Raw genomic sequence first — 16,214 nt, forward strand, 5'->3', positions numbered from 1 at the left:
AGTAAAATCATGCAGTAAAATCATCTGGATGTATATTGCGTGATACAATTTTTAGGAATGTATGCGGCGTTATTTAATTTTTAAACGTTGAGTAGTCTGATTTATTCATCAGCCTACATTTCGGCACCTTTCGTAGCAACAGTCGTAAAATTTCGCTTAGATCTCCCCGGTCTCGTTTCGCTAAGCGTTAAGAATCACCCGAAAATACGATGACGCGGGGTGTTGAATTTATAATGTCGTACGGTCGTATAACGACGATCTTCCTCTCGAACGTGTACAATCTGCAGTTACCTACCTATCGTACGCGATAGAAATACGGAAGACTGTCCTAAGGGTACTCTCAAGGGTGGAAAATAGAAGTGCTGGAGCAGCATAAATTGCCCAAGCTACTGTACTTACAAGTTGCTTAAGCTAATTGTAAGAGTCGCTCGGGGAATTTGGCTGACATAACAGCGCACTGTGAAAACGCTTAGGTATGACTTTGATATCTAAATTGACGTAATACACATAGATAAATACATACTATATACAAGTAAATATTACTTATTTCGAGTATTTCATAGGCTCATATATCCGCAAATGTATCATAATTTTAGCATTAAATTTATTCAAAATGTATTCTGAATCCTAATAAATTTAATACTTCAATCAAGAATATTAAAATATACAATTGAAAGAAATATGCTAAACTTTTCTGATCTAATAAATTTTCTTACGTTAAATTAACCATATACCTGACTTTTCTTCGATAAAATTTTATAATATTCTTCAAAAGAAAATATTTACTTTACAGTACATGATATAATGAGTTTTTCTAAAATTTGTGTCTAAGCCTATTTTAAGACTATTATTAAGAAAATATTCTTTCTTAAAATTAATTGTTACTTAAAAGAAGTAAAGAAAACTGAGTTTCATCATTTTTCTTAGCAATAGAAAAATATTTTTTCCGTGCGTACGATCGACAGATAGCTCGTACTATTTTTGAAAAGAAAATTTGAAAATTATTTGAACTTTTAATTATCCGATAGAAATTAATCGATAAATAATATAATATTATATTTCGCGAAACGTTTTAAAATGAGAAACTACTTGTAGAGTTTGATAAACGCATGCATTGTGCGAGCATATATTATTCACACGAGCTTTGCGTTTCGCTATAATGAAAGGAATAAGCACCAGAAAGTATTTATCTTTAAATTCTCAGACTAAATAAATAAATATGTATGCCAAGAAGATGTTTGTATGCGAGATCTTCGGCTCTTCAACGGCGAGAAACTAGTTCTCCTGTCGTGTAACTTAAATTAATAACTCAGACTGTGTCCCCGATGTTTCATCGCCAGGGGAAAGATTTATATGATCGCGAAATAATCACGGCCGAAATAGCTCCGAGCTGCCTAGCGAGCTCGCATTCCACAATCCTCTCGATGGAGAATTCCCCAGGAGAGACGGTCTCTCCTCTCTTGCGCGTCCGTAAATAGTCACGATTGTTTTCGGGTCCTCGATCGCGCTCTACCTGGAAATCTATTTTATTTATTTATTTTTTTTTTTCGATCTCGCTGCGTGTGTCGCGTGGACAGAAGTAAGAATATAATAGTTCGTAGCAATGTGAGAAACGCACATTTATGCTCTGCATAATGAGCAAATCATATACTTTATTAAGGACATCGCAAGATGATGTCTATTAGAATTCTGAAGGATAGAGGATACAAAAGCGTATTCCCTCTTTTTCTTAGATTAAAAAATTAATCTAATTTTTCCTATATTTTCTCTAAACTTTGTCGTTTTATTTTGCCAATATGTTTTTATAAAAAAAAATTAGTAATTTTATAAAATAAATTTATATTAAAAATCTTTTTTATATCATATATATAATAAATTTGACACATTTCTATCTGTACATATTTCTGATACTTTTAAAAACGCATCCTCTATATATATATTGTATAACAAATTTCCTCCGTAAAATAGACATTTTTTTTTATTTATAAACAATATTTTAATATTAAATATAGCAAGGAGGGAATGTTAGAAAGGATTTTAATAATTTATTCAACGTAGTAAAATATGTAATAGTTACTTTCGTTATTTGACTTTTATTTTCTCCATAATTACATTTAGGAGAACTATCTCCTATATCGGAGTAATTTACGAAGGTAACATAACTAGAGAGAGATGTATCTCATTTTCCGTTACGCTCCTTACTGTTTATGGTTTTGCGGCCGTCATTATCGATGGTGCTCAGTTAACGAAGATGTAGTCTCTTTCATGCGAGGTCGTTTCGCCGTTATATGGGTTAACGTTGCATCGTCGTGCAACGAACGATTCTCGTCGGGTTACGATGCCGAGTTACATCCGTACGTGTTTCGAATCTCTTAATAAAGCGATCGTAAACGCCGCCCTCGCGACGAGTGTGTAAGATCCTGCAGCCCGAACGCGCAGCGGAATAATAACGTCATTGAGAAACGTCGTCGCGAATCGCGACACGTAAAGACGGTTCCAGCTGTCGGCAATCGAACGCGATTCTCTTCGTAAGGATCCGCACTCGCATTATTCGGCACACCGCGTTGGAAAAGCTCGTACAATATTTTCTCGCGCGATGTATTATATCAGATTATATCTAACACGATGTATTACATCTATACCTTTATGAATACCTTCGGTATTCACGACGTCGTTTATCAAAAGGGCATTATCCGTGAGAAAAACGTCTCGCGCTCCCCCGTTTACGTTAGAAACACCGGTGTTTTTCCTTCACGGAGGTATTACACTATCGCTATCGTCGCACGAAGCGATCGCAAGGACAGAGGGGGTAAGGGAGAGGGAGAAAGGGGAAAGGGTGAGTTTATGCATCATCTTGTAGCGGCGTAAACAGCGAGCGCATCGATTTATATGCGGTTAAGTAAGTGCATTTTTATGCACCGTTTCATCGTCGTCGTCGTTGTCGTAGCCTTGCAGTCGGTTATTTCGTTCAACGAACATACTATGCGGTTTGCTACTTCTTCCCCCTCCCTCCCCCCCGTAATGGATATTGCCCCTGAAACGAGGGCTCGTACTCGGAAAGACTTGGGCCGAAGAGGCTTATATTCGATCTGCGTTATATCTATTTGACCTATATTGCGTTCTATATCATAAATATAATAGGTAAAAACACGCGTACGGATGAGAAAGATCGTATATCCGTTAGAGGAAGAAGTGATAAAAAGTCTATGTGACAAATAAATGTGACAAACGCATTGTAAAGTCACACATACACACACACACACACACACCTATAACATGTACATGATATGTTTGTGTAAGACAATGACATCCGTCGTGTAATATTCGTGATAAAAGAACCGCGATACATTTACCCGAAAAAATATTTCGCCGATTCGTTACTGTCGACGAGCCGTAAATTTTACGAGCGGAATAAATTGAGAGAGAGAGAGAGAGAGAGAGAGAGAGAGAGAGAGAGAGAGAGAGAAGGAGGGTGGAGACAGAGTCACGAGCTTTTAAAAGCGCATATGGCGATCCACGATGACGACCTTCTGCTGTTTAAACGGAAACGCCCCAGCAATGTTTATCGATAATCGACGAGAGCCGCATGACGAAATCCGCTTTAACGCCACGATGGGCAGACTGTTAACTGCAAACCGATTATTAAGCAGCGGATAGAAATTGTCGCAACTGCTTAATCGGATTAAAATAAAAATATGATGCAACCAATGTGGCGACCTTATTGTTCGAAGTTTACGCGAGTATGGACGCGAACCCTAATCATTAAATATACCAATTGCGAGATAAAGTTCGTCTGGTTAAACTTGTTTCAAATAATGAACGGGCGCGTTTATCATCACGGTGGGTGGAAATGCAATTAAAAAAATCGATCCAAGATTTATTTATTTTTTTTTTTTTCCTTCTTAAATTTCAGAGAATTCAACAGAGCTGTTTTCTATTCTCGTGAAAAGAATTAATCTTGTGGCAGTCTCTTAACAATCCATAAAAGATGAGATAATTTCTATTTTGCGACACAATTTTGCGAAGCTCTATTCGTACGCGAAATTCGAGATGAATGAAAGGACTATTGCCACGAAATTTCCTCGGTATCGCCAAAACACTTTTCCTCGTTTGATTTTATTACGTATCGGAGAAATTCCTCAACACAGACGAGAGGAAGATGAATTTCGGGAATAATATTGAAACGCTATACGTACGCGAGTAGTGAATCCGGTATTCGATCAAGACGGTGTCTCCTGGCTCCGTTTACGTGTCTCAACTTTGGCATGTCCTCTCGGCAATGTTAATTCGTGCTTACTTAGCGGTGATCCTTGTCGCTACGAATATCCGTTTAATTCACTTTGTCGACCGCAAATCTCTTCTCTTATTAACGAAACACGCGTGTCTTGTCCTTGAAGTGTATTACCCTCGGTTCCCAGAATGCGAATTCGAGTCCGTAGGCACGCACCCACGTAAATCGTCTCGGGGAGTTTGAAGCTTGTTGTTAACTGCCATTACAAGGATTCGCGCAAAGCTGGAACTTGTATGGAACTTGCTTCGAAGCTATCTCGCAGCGACGCGAGGAATGTCACCGCATGTAATGGAAAGGCCACGTATTTTCTATCGATTTAATCCCGTAAACGCGACGATGTACATACGTACGTTTTAACGCAACTAATATACACTCGCATCGATCCGTTCCAATGACGCGCGTGATTTGAATAATTAGATCACGATCGCACGAATATATTGTACATCGGTAGCGCTGTATAGGATATGTATACGCTGTATAAGCTCCGGTTCCTGTGAAAATTTACTCGGCTCACGTGGCGCGTGACACCGGCAAAAGCCACCGAGCCAATAGACTAGTGCAATGTAACGTTGTTCGGTCACTGCTGGCCAAGCCGAAATTACGTTCTCGCTTCGCTCGTGACGTACCCTACAGTATCCATATGGCGAATAATTAACGCGACTCGAGAGAGAGAGAGAGAGAGAGAGAGAGAGAGTGAGAGAGGGAGAGAAAGGGGAAAAGCCAAAGCAAGCCGATACACGCGGGATGTGTCTGAAATATTCAGTCTTCGTTTGCGGCATGCGCCAGTGTTATTTGTTGCTGAAATTACTCTTCTCGCTATAATCCCAAGACTCTCGTGTTATACTCACGACGAAAAATGCGACGCTAGATTTATGAGAATGGCAAATTAAGAGGGATTGAGAGATAGGAGGTTCGATCGGGAGCGCATTCGAAGATGGAAAATATAATCCGGAAAAAAAAAACCTCGGGTAGAAAAATTACACAAGTTTTTCTACAATGATATATTTTTATCGTATTTACAAAATTAGTAGCTTGTGCAAAAAGCACGCGTGTAAAGTAAATCGATAATGTTTCTTTCGAACAAAATATTTTCTCTTCTTGTTTGCGAAGCATCATTTATTTATACCACTACGACGTTTGCGCTCACGTCCTGTTTGCTCTTCGTAGGAAACAGGAATAAAAAGGAAAGGCAGAGGGAGAGGTACAAGTATCGCGGAGAAGGAGGGAAGAAAGGAGCGAAAACTACAGGATAAAGTTCCAGTTTCTTCCCAGTCTTTTGCGATGTCTCGAGTAGCTCTCTTCCCACGCGTTTCTCGCCACTCTCTTTAAAGCACGAGATGGAGCAGCTCGGAAAATTAGCTCATTTTCCATAGGAGTCGTTAATTTGCGTAATATATACGATACGAGTATCAACGATATTATGAGATGCCTAATTAACGCAAATGCAGATGCTTAATTAACGCTCGTAGACTTTCGTGATTCTTGAGACGTGATTTTAATTCTCCTTGCAATCTTTTCGCCGGAATTTGAGCGATGAGAATTAACCGTCGTAAAATCGCAAGACTCGTCTTGAAACGTCGATCATTTATGAGATATTCACGGGATGTTACCGCGCCCGATATATCGCCCCGTTCGCCGACTCGATTTCCCTTAGTCATCCTTTCACCGTCGCTCCTACACCGTTTTGTTATACGTTAATATAATCTCGATTCAATTATCTTTATAGATCTCCCATCTCCCATGTGCCGTCAGCTCGCTGCCTCATATCTCGTTGCTTTACGTGCGCGAACGATGTCCCAGTTCCCTGGCAGCATCGACCCGTATTAACGCAAGATATATCACCGCGTGTTGAAGAAAAAGCTCCATCGATGCTATTCGTCCACCTTTGTTCCACGATAATATTTTATGTAAACGCTGAAGCTCCCTTTCTCTCGAAAACGAACGTTTCGTCTCCGTGTTAAAAATTTTGTAAAATCAATAGAAAAATAAAGTTCATCACACGAGAGACACACTATAGACACGCTATAGTCTGATGCACGTTTGAGAAGACCTAAAATTTTTCAATAAACCTGGAGTAATGGAGAGATCGTCGTGGTTCAGGAATTTTTTTTTCAATATTGATCAGATAGGAGGTTTCGCGATTTTTCTGTGCGCGAGCTTAGTGTAAAGCTGGATTTCGTAGATCGCTTTTTCACTACATTATTACACAACGAACGAAATTGCATAGTTCGAAAGCGATTGGTTCGCATCTCCGTAACGAACGGTATTGCGAAATGTTGCGAAAACATCGCCGTAACGTATTGCACGCGGTGAATAATAAAAATAGTTGATAGTCATAAGCCATATGATGTTATGCACGCGTACACGCATACACACACACACGTGTCTATATCTTCCATTGGACGGAGGAGAAACTAAGTTTCCATGTTGTAATGTGTTTATGGATCTTCATTTACCGTCGTGTATAACAATTTACTGTTTTCTCTCAAGCGTGCGTTATAATTTCTTTTTTTTACCTCGCGATACATTTTTCACGTGTCTCCAAAGTTCTTTCACCTCTTGTCTTGGCGTCATCGTATTATTGCTAGGGTTTCAAGTTTTGAAAATATTATAAGAAAATACTCCGCTTTGCTACTTTTATTAACAGCGACGTATTAATAATGTTAAAATAAAAGAAATGGAAGAAAGAAATTAAGAGGAGGATAGACTTTAGTATTTTTGATGTCTGATTCTTTGATTTTACAAACGTGCAACGACGATCAATTATCGTTATAGCATCAATTGTACATGTATAATTTTGTAAAGGCGGACACAAACACAATGCGAGACAATATTGGAAACGAATGGCGAAGCGGCAAAGTAACTGGGACGTCACTTCTGGGGTCTGGTCCCTAATAGTTCTCGGTTTCGAGAGCTTGAAGTTTCCCAACGTTACCCGCTTCGTCCCGTATCCTCTACGAGACACGGGAGCGTAATTTCACTTTGAAACGTTCGCAAACAAGTTTACCGACTCTCAAGGGTCGCTAATGTCTATATATTCGACGCAAAATGCGCTTTAATCGCGCTATATTAATCACGTACCGAGTAATTTCGCTTTTTTTTTTTTAATAGTGCTTTTGTCTCGCGTAATTAAATGTTTCGGAGGAATATTGACGTGTTACACAATTTGCGATGGAAAAAGAAAAAAAAACTTTTTTGCAAATTAATCCTTTTCTAGTTTCTCTTTCTCTCTTTCTCTCTCTCTCTCTCTCTTCCATCCGTCTAATTTCGTCATATATCTTTGATTTCAGTATGCGGTGATATTCACGGACAGTTCTACGACCTGATGAAATTATTCGAGGTGGGCGGTCCACCTTCCTCGACCAAATATCTCTTCCTGGGTGATTACGTTGACAGGGGTTATTTCAGTATTGAGGTGAGTACGAGAGAGAAAAGGCATATCGTCAAAAATTACTTACGACGCTCTTAATTATTAAATCGCCTGGCGAAAATGTTGCATGACACGATAATAATTAAGAGTTAATCGCGGTTTATACAATATATCGGCACAGCTGGATATCAATATACAAATATCAATAAAAACTTCATTTTTATTCCGATTTCTGAGAAGGAAGAAAAAAGCTTTACCTCGGGTATTATACTATTTAATTATGTGACTCTGCAATTAACGCGCGTCTCGATTAATTACTTATTAAATATTGTTGAGATTCGCGCGCCTGTTTGTTCAACTCGAGCAGCGAAAATGCAAAAAGTATTAATATTGTTAGAAGCTTGTCTCGATATCGCGATAATAACTATCGCGAATGTCGTAATATTTCAGGGTAGATGATGAAAATTGCAATTCAATGATCTACAAGCTTTTTGGAAAATCTCAGACTTTTAGAGGCGAGCAATTAATTATAAATACATTTTATCGACATTCTATATGTGTGATCGAAGTAACATCATTTCAGAGATGCATTTTAAAAAAGAATCAACAAGCGATATCGTTCAAATTACTATTTTGCTTCTTTGTTTTGTTTGCTCTATTTCGAATCTCGTTTATAAAACTTGTTTCTTTGTTGAGGGTTTTTTTGTTTTGCTAAATGTAGCAATCCGATATCCATTGCGACGGGTCCAATACGTCTTTAGATTTTCTCGAGCAAAGAATATCTATTTCGTATACGGAACGCAATAGTCAAGGAAGAAAGAAACTCTGCAACGTGCAGAGTGCATTCGCTACGCGGAGTATTGTGCTCTTTCCTCAATGCAATTTTCGGAACATGCGCGAATAATCAACTTCGATCCGACGCGAACGGTCTATTTAGCGTGATAAAATTTCGTCACGAACAGGTGTACGTTTTATGTCGGGTGTAACGCAATATTCCCTCCGTTGCGCCATTGGAACAAGAGAATGCACGAGGGGGGGGGGGGGGGGACCTGCATCCAAGCAGCGAATGGCATCTCTCGAGTGATGCTCTTTTCGCAATCTCGTGAAATTTTGACGCCGTAAAGTAACGAACAATTTTCTTTTGCAACAAATTCCGTAACCGAAAGGTAGGGGAGAAAGCTACAAAGTTTCTTACCACAAGATCGTCGTAAACCGGCGCGATATACAAAATGAAAATTTCGTAGCGACAACGCGTACCAGATATATCTCGCGAAGGATGCATTCTCGGATCTATATTTCTCGAGAGAAGTCGATGGTACTGCAATTTCGATGCTGACGGTTGAAAGTTCTCGAATATTATGAAGATTTTATATTTTCTATAATTTATCCGTTCGTCCTCTCGAAGATATAAATTTTCCATGGATTTTTCAATTTGCTCCAATTAATTTGAAACGAGAAGAACGATTCGCAAAAATAATTTTTCGTTATTTGAAACTTTCCTTCTCGTTTCATATTTTTGAAAACAACCATCGGTGATATAAAATATTATTTCCAACTTGTGTAACGAAAGCCATTGGATTTTACGCAGCGATCTTTGTCGAGTGCAAAAATTTACTCGAAAAGGAATGGGGGACAATCCAATATTGTACGTGGTATTACACGTGGCGAGCTGCGCGTATCAAGGTTTAAATATATTTTCCGCGAGATACAAGAGAGCTCGGCAGAAGAGAGATGGGGATGGCTCCTTTAAAGAAAATTTCTTCATGTATTCCACGGTTGCCGTTATTCAGATCGAGATGCGTCTTCGTGAATTCTGAATAATGCACGATGCAGTATGCCATTTGTTACGAAACACGTATGAGTGAGTACCGTCAGATTTATAACGCACGCGAATGCCGACAGCTTAAAACCATATGTGAATAGCTGTTTCTAATCAAGAAACGGATGAATGATGGACCGAATTTGATATCATCTTTTAGCATTCTCTTTAAAATCGATCAGAAATGGTCTCTCACATGGAATAAACGTTTCTTTACATCTGCGTTATTTTTATAAATATTAACTACGTATATATAACAAATATATATATATATATATATATTACATTCTTCTTCATTAAGTTCATCCCCGATATCGTTGAAGCGAAATTTTTCATTTTTGACAGATTGTCTGCTCCTTGAACTGTATAATTTCCATTTTCTCGATTCGGGGAAATTTCTCAAGACGAGCGAACAGTTCGTATCCCCTTCCTCGCCAGGAGGATAATTTTGCTAGAGTGCGCGAACAGATGCGGGTTCAATCGTATTTACGATTCTTGATGCGCGCAGACGATCTATTCACGGGAGACTCGAGACGGAGCGAAGCGGAATGCGCGCTTTTCTTATTTTACGGAACAATGCTCGGATCTCTCTTGCGAAGAAAATGGACCACCCCTCTTCCGGGATCCCCGATTGTAAATGGCATTATAAATCGGTCGGTGTCGCGCGTGCAACCTCGTATGAAAGGGGTTTCTGTCGCGAGAAGATGCTCCTCAATCCTTCAAGGATGCTCCGCTCCGTTCGGTGGCTCATGCGAAGAAAGAAGTTTGTCCCGCGTTTTAAGAAGGTAGATCCTCGAAGAGGCGTAGCCGCGCGATTGAAATACCGCAGTGATATACCTATGTGCGTGTAAATCTTACCTACATGTATACGTATACGTATATGTACGGTAGCGAGCACATCGAATCTCCGTGAGATCGATACTTTCTTTATACGCGATATGCTTGGATGGCTCCTCCGCAGATCCGAAGCCTTTTCTCTAACGGCGACACGTTCGATGCGAAACTCTCGCTCCTGATCATCCGAGGAAAGGGGATATAAAGGGAGGATCCGAGGGCTTAAAGAGAGAAGAGGCAAGCGCTGACGAGAACAGGTTCCGTCCGCCATGATCGTTCGTTTGAGAACCTTATTCTCTCCGCATGCTCTCGAAAATCACATCCTCGTTGGCAGAGAGGAAATTTTCTTCAAATTCCCTCAAGTTATTTCTCGCACTTGTAAGAAACCTATTTTCACAGTCCACAGTATCCAAGTAAATAAAATTTAAGACTATTAGAGGTCTGTCTATTAAATTCATGAATATGTTCTTTTTTTTTTTTACTTTTTATTACATTTTTCCATTACATTTTATAAAAAAATTTTCATTTTAATCGTATGTAAATAATATGCACGTAGTAATTTTTTTATTTAATGGGATATGTCTTTGTTGTGTTAAGAATGTCGAGTAATATACTGAAAGAGAGAGAGAGAGAGAGGGAAAATAGAAAATATTAAAATTATTATTAAAATTCTTGGAAATATAGCTAAGAAATTATGAAAAATGTTTACAAAGGAATAATGACGGATGCTGCTGTTTCTAAATACATACAAACGTTTATGAATGGAAAAAAAGTTTTAACCGACATCTCTCTTGGATGATATTTCAATTAAAGAATTCCAAGATTACTTTTAATAGTGGAAATAACCCTTGGAGTATATATAGTGTATAAATACAGAAAAACTCTACTTTGATATAAAGATAATATCAATTTACAAGAATATGAGCGCTGTATTTTAATTTAAAAAATTATTAAGTTTTGTATATATACACAAATGCAATTGATGGATCACGTGCACCAATCACGCGTTCACCATGGAAAGAGGAAACGATGTCCGATCGGTGGTCTTAAGGACGACGGAATCTGAAGGACGGCACGACGACGGCCGAATGCATTATTTCGTTACAATGCCAATGAAGGTCCTCGCGTGTAATTATAGCGATGGAGCAAGGCGAGAGAAAGAGAGAGAGAGAGAGAGAGAGAGAGAGAGAGAGAGAGAGAGAGAGAGAGCGAGCGAGCAACCGCTCCGTTGACTTCGCAAAGGGACGGTGGTGTGGAAGGGCTCTGGCGAGAGGGAGCGACGGTAGACAGTCGATCGGGTCAGTGGAAAGAAAATAATTGACCTCGAAAGTGTAAGAAAAAAATTGCCGCCGTAGCTTCTACGGCCGGATAGGTACAAGGATTTATCCCGCAATGCGGCGTCATGCAAAATCGAAAAAACCGTATATCAATATCCAATCGTCACGTGATAGCATCGCCGCTGATCTTCCGAAACGAGAAAGACAGCGAACATAGGGGGAGCAAGAAAAATATCCTATATATTTGAACGTGTGACATTTCTTTACCTCTATGTCCGAGCCGCGGTGCGATATCGCTAATTCTACGGTATTGATTTGATGCACAAAGGTTAAACGTTCTGGTCCAGTGATTTTAATCGCGATCACATCTGATCCATCTTACGTAAGAGTAAAATATTGAAATATTTTGCAATTTTTTAAGAAAGCAGGAATTAACTCCAGCCCCTGCCCCCCCCCAAAAAAAAAAACATCTAGAAAGAATTTGTATTTTAATAAGAATATATAAGATTATTTTATTTCGTATTTTGTCAAGTATAATGTTACGCGTATTTTTAAATTTCTTTATTTTTCCTATATTAAGAATAAAATGTCAAAATGCCAGCAAATTTTCCGCTATAAGGGATCTGAAATTACAAATTCGATGCTTTTTGAAAACTAAACTTTAAAACTGTTAACGAATAATAAGTTTATTCCACAGACAATTTGAGAGCATTACTTTAGTAGTTCTTAAATTCAACATATAGTTACCGAGGGCCATCTGACATGAAGTTTGAAATACTGTGAAAAGAGTGGCAGATCAATCGCAAAAGTAGTGATCAAAATTTCGATAAAGAGAAATAGAATGAAAATTGATAAACAAATTTGACGCAAATAAGAGAAAATGGACTTTGATGGAAATTTTTAGGAATAAATCATTCGTGTCGGCATCGTACCGTTTTCCATGATGAGGGGGAAAAAAAAAAAAACTGTTGTGAAAAAAAACGAATGCGCGACATCTGCACAAGCGTTAATTCGCATTGTCCGTAATTAAGTCTATTTAAAACTGCCGCGTCATCCGTGATTATTAAATAGACTCGGCCAACGAGTGCGGGACAAATGTTGGCCACCTAAAAGGCCACCGATGAGATCGCGGCCCGCCCAGCTCTCTTCACCCCTTGAAACCGTACATCTAATGGAGTTGTCATTACAGCCGCCACATTCGCGAGCGAGCTAATTAGCGCGCGAAATTCGCACGAAATTCCCCGGTCCGTTCATTAGCAACGGCCCTTGGCAATTTAATGCGGGTCAATGATTCGTGTGTTACAAAGAATAATATTAATTAACGATGCATTCGCGCAAAACGCGCCTCTAACTGCGCTGATAACAGGCGATTGCCGATGATCGTTACAGCGAAAGCGTTTAAATTCTCCCAAACATTTATATCTCGTTCAGGATCGACGCGCAAATAACGCGAAGATGTATATTTTTCTATAATTTTTAAAGTTTTTTTTTTTTTTATTATTTGTTTATTCTATTATTTTTCTCTAAAATTTTGCGACGGGTACAGTTATTATCGTCGCGTTCGCCAAATAATTTCGCCCCGGGTAACGCGTATAAATCTCGTTCACAACTACGCAATACGTTCTCATCGCGTACGCAGAACACAAGCCAAGTGCAACTCGTGGCTTTCGCCACTCGATGTGTTTCTGCGAGACGATAAAAGCGACGACGGAGTAAGATCCTCGTTGCCAAAATGCTCATCTTTAACGCGCGCGCGCGCGTTTTACTGCAAATTATTATTAATGGTACCGATGTTACTGAGCAAAGCTGCATTTCCATTCTACTCTCTCTGGCCGATGCGCTGATTAATAGCGCGTTAAATTACAGAGACAATCTCGCGAGAGAAGCTCGAACGCGATGCAATCTGCTGGGCGCGCGTCGAATTCGCGTCTCGATGCAAGTTCTGCAATTAAATCCGGGGAATGTCGATCGAACCGAGGAAGGATCTTCGTACGATCGGAGCCGAAGCTCCGACGGAGACGAGTTGATTTTGTTTCGATTTAATTACAGGATCTCGATATTGCGTCGAGATGCGACACAATCACAAGTCAGTTGGAATGTTTTTGTCTTCGTGACACGATTTATTCTCTTTCTCGTCTTCCCACTTTCTAAAGTATTTAACGTTTAAGCCGACATTGTGTGCGTACGATAAACTTACTAATTACTTGTTGAAAGTTCTCCCTAATAATATGTATAATGCGTATTAATAAATTTTATTAACAACTCAATTTCCTGGCGATTATAAAAGCAAACTCTAATATTGGGGGGAATGAAAGTACGCTTAAAATGCTACTTAAAAGTTAGTTTTTGAGGCATATTATATCGATTATAGATCAGTTTATACATATTTGAAGTTTACGAAATGTTATGAATATACGGTGAGTTATTTGATTAACGCATACATCTCTCTCCATATTTTTGTTTCAGTGCGTGTTGTACCTGTGGGCGCTGAAACTGTGCCATCCCACCACACTCTTCCTCCTCAGAGGTAACCACGAGTGCCGTCATCTCACGGAATACTTCACATTTAAACAGGAATGTAAGTAATCCTCCCCTTTGCACGAGTAGTGTACAAATTCTCGTTCTAAATACATAATTGAAAAAAAAAAAAAAAAAATTATATGTATCGTATAAATGAGTCCCAGTTATATTTATGAAAATGATAAACTATTTTTTCTCCTTATTGCTTGAGAATTTTAAGAATAGGAAATTAAATTTCTCTCTAATGTCAAGGTGGAAATGTTCATATTTCGCGTATTTAAATTTTTCACTCCCTCTGCGCCGCAAACGAGCCCTTTAGCCGGGCTTTTTGTTTCACATCGTAATAAGAAATTATTTCCTGTTTAATAATTCGCAACTCGGATTAAGTCATCCGCCTCGTTGGTTACGGCGATGTTGCCTGGTAAGGTGGATTAGCGAGCTCCGCGCCGTCATGAAATTTATGCGTCTCATTTACATCGCAAGCGTTTCGCGGCCCAACATACGCGCGGATGCCATAATTACAGCGGGTCTACATAACAAAGTACAGCTTTTGCGAAAGAGCCAAAAAGCTGGGTGAAAATTATGAAATCCTTTGTATTGTAGTTCAAAGATTAACATATACGAATGACGAGAGAAACATGAATTGTATTATTTATAAATTTATCTCTTACAGAAAAATATATTACTCTTATTAACATAGTTAAACGAACGATTCTCAATTATTGAAATCTGTGAAGCTACATGCATATATATATATATATATACATATATATCATATAAATTAAGGTAAAAAGAATACAAATGTATTTCATGAAATATTGTTTAAACATAACATGAATTATATAGTGATCGGATTAATAGAAATGTAATAAAGATAATTTATATTGCGTCAGACTTTTTCACGTTGCTACATCTTTTCTTGTCAAGTGTCATTTTGTCCCGTATTATTGCTTGACGATTTTAACTCTGAACAATATTAATAACTCTATAATTATACGGGGCAATATATAATCATGTTAACGATACTACATTTACGTTATCTGTATTTTCACACTGCACAAGGACCGTTATGTTGAAACGAATGGATAAGAAAAGTGAAAAATCATGTCGCGTACATGTTGTTTAGAACTCGTAAAGGATATATGTTACATGTTTCTGCTATATAATGATACACGAAGCTGTAATATCAGCTTCATACCTAACCCGTGCGTTTTCTCACAATAGGTCCTTCGGCTGCTTGTATATCCGACGTACTCTCGCTTAATAGTCGAATCTCGTTCACAGCTGGACTTTGAGATTACGTTAATCGAGCGGATCCATATTACAAGCTTACCACGCTGTATAATTTATTAATATCCGCGAGGACGCCAAGGTCCAAAGTCGCGGGTTATCTAATATCATATATATAGCTGTTCGACACTCCTGCTATCCTCCGCTCGCGCGTAATATGCATCGCGCGTTAAGCAAACGATATCGCATAGGTGAAAAGAACGAACGAACAGTCGCGTTTAAGCGGAGAAACGTCGCTGTTTCAACGTCATGATTCCTCGGCGCGTGCATCTCTCCGGCATCTCTCGCGAAACTTTAATCTTAATTCCCGTTCGCACAGAGTCGCAGCGGAGACACCGGAGCCGGGGATCCCCGGCGCCCGCATCATCTCCGCGAGAAAGATCGTATTGTGCACGCATTACGCTCTCGTCGCTCGCGCGCAATGCGTTGCCGTCAGTCGTAAAAGCCGCGCGGAGGGGAAGGGACGGACGGTGGGAGGGGAGGGGAGGAGAGGAGGAGAGAGGCATCTCACAAATACTCGCAGGCTGACCTAGTATCGGACAATTTTCCGCGATCGATAGACTTTTCCGCGAGACGCCGGTTTCTGCTGCGCGAGCACTCGGAGCTGTTGCATTCCAGCGACACGTCGGCGATGATGACGATGATGACGTCGACAGGATTTGAATTCTTTTCGGGTATTCGCGTGTCACTGAGTGTCGATCATATTTAATTATAAAACAATAATTTATGTCTCAGAAATTAGCTCAAGGTCTCTTGAATTTTTAGAACAAAATTTGTGTATATATATATATATATATATTTTTTTTTTCTTTT

The 16,214-nt window shown here is 39.2% G+C and overlaps 1 protein-coding gene across 8 annotated transcripts in view; it reads left to right on the top strand.

Moving 5' to 3' along the window:
* LOC138937028 (serine/threonine-protein phosphatase 2B catalytic subunit 2) overlaps positions 1–16,214 on the top strand; it is a 111,491-nt gene that overhangs the window by 55,788 nt on the left and 39,489 nt on the right. For all 8 annotated transcript variants that reach the window (XM_070302883.1, XM_070302890.1, XM_070302884.1 and 5 more), the window contains exons 3-4: positions 7,582–7,706; positions 14,058–14,169. In XM_070302883.1, the coding sequence (XP_070158984.1) occupies positions 7,582–7,706; positions 14,058–14,169 (237 nt within the window). The remainder of the gene's footprint in view (positions 1–7,581; positions 7,707–14,057; positions 14,170–16,214) is intronic.

The sequence above is a fragment of the Polyergus mexicanus genome, unplaced genomic scaffold (genome assembly GCF_030449975.1).
Source record: "Polyergus mexicanus isolate NDT 795.1 unplaced genomic scaffold, iyPolMexi1.0 SCAF_10, whole genome shotgun sequence".
Classification (NCBI taxonomy): domain Eukaryota; kingdom Metazoa; phylum Arthropoda; class Insecta; order Hymenoptera; family Formicidae; genus Polyergus; species Polyergus mexicanus.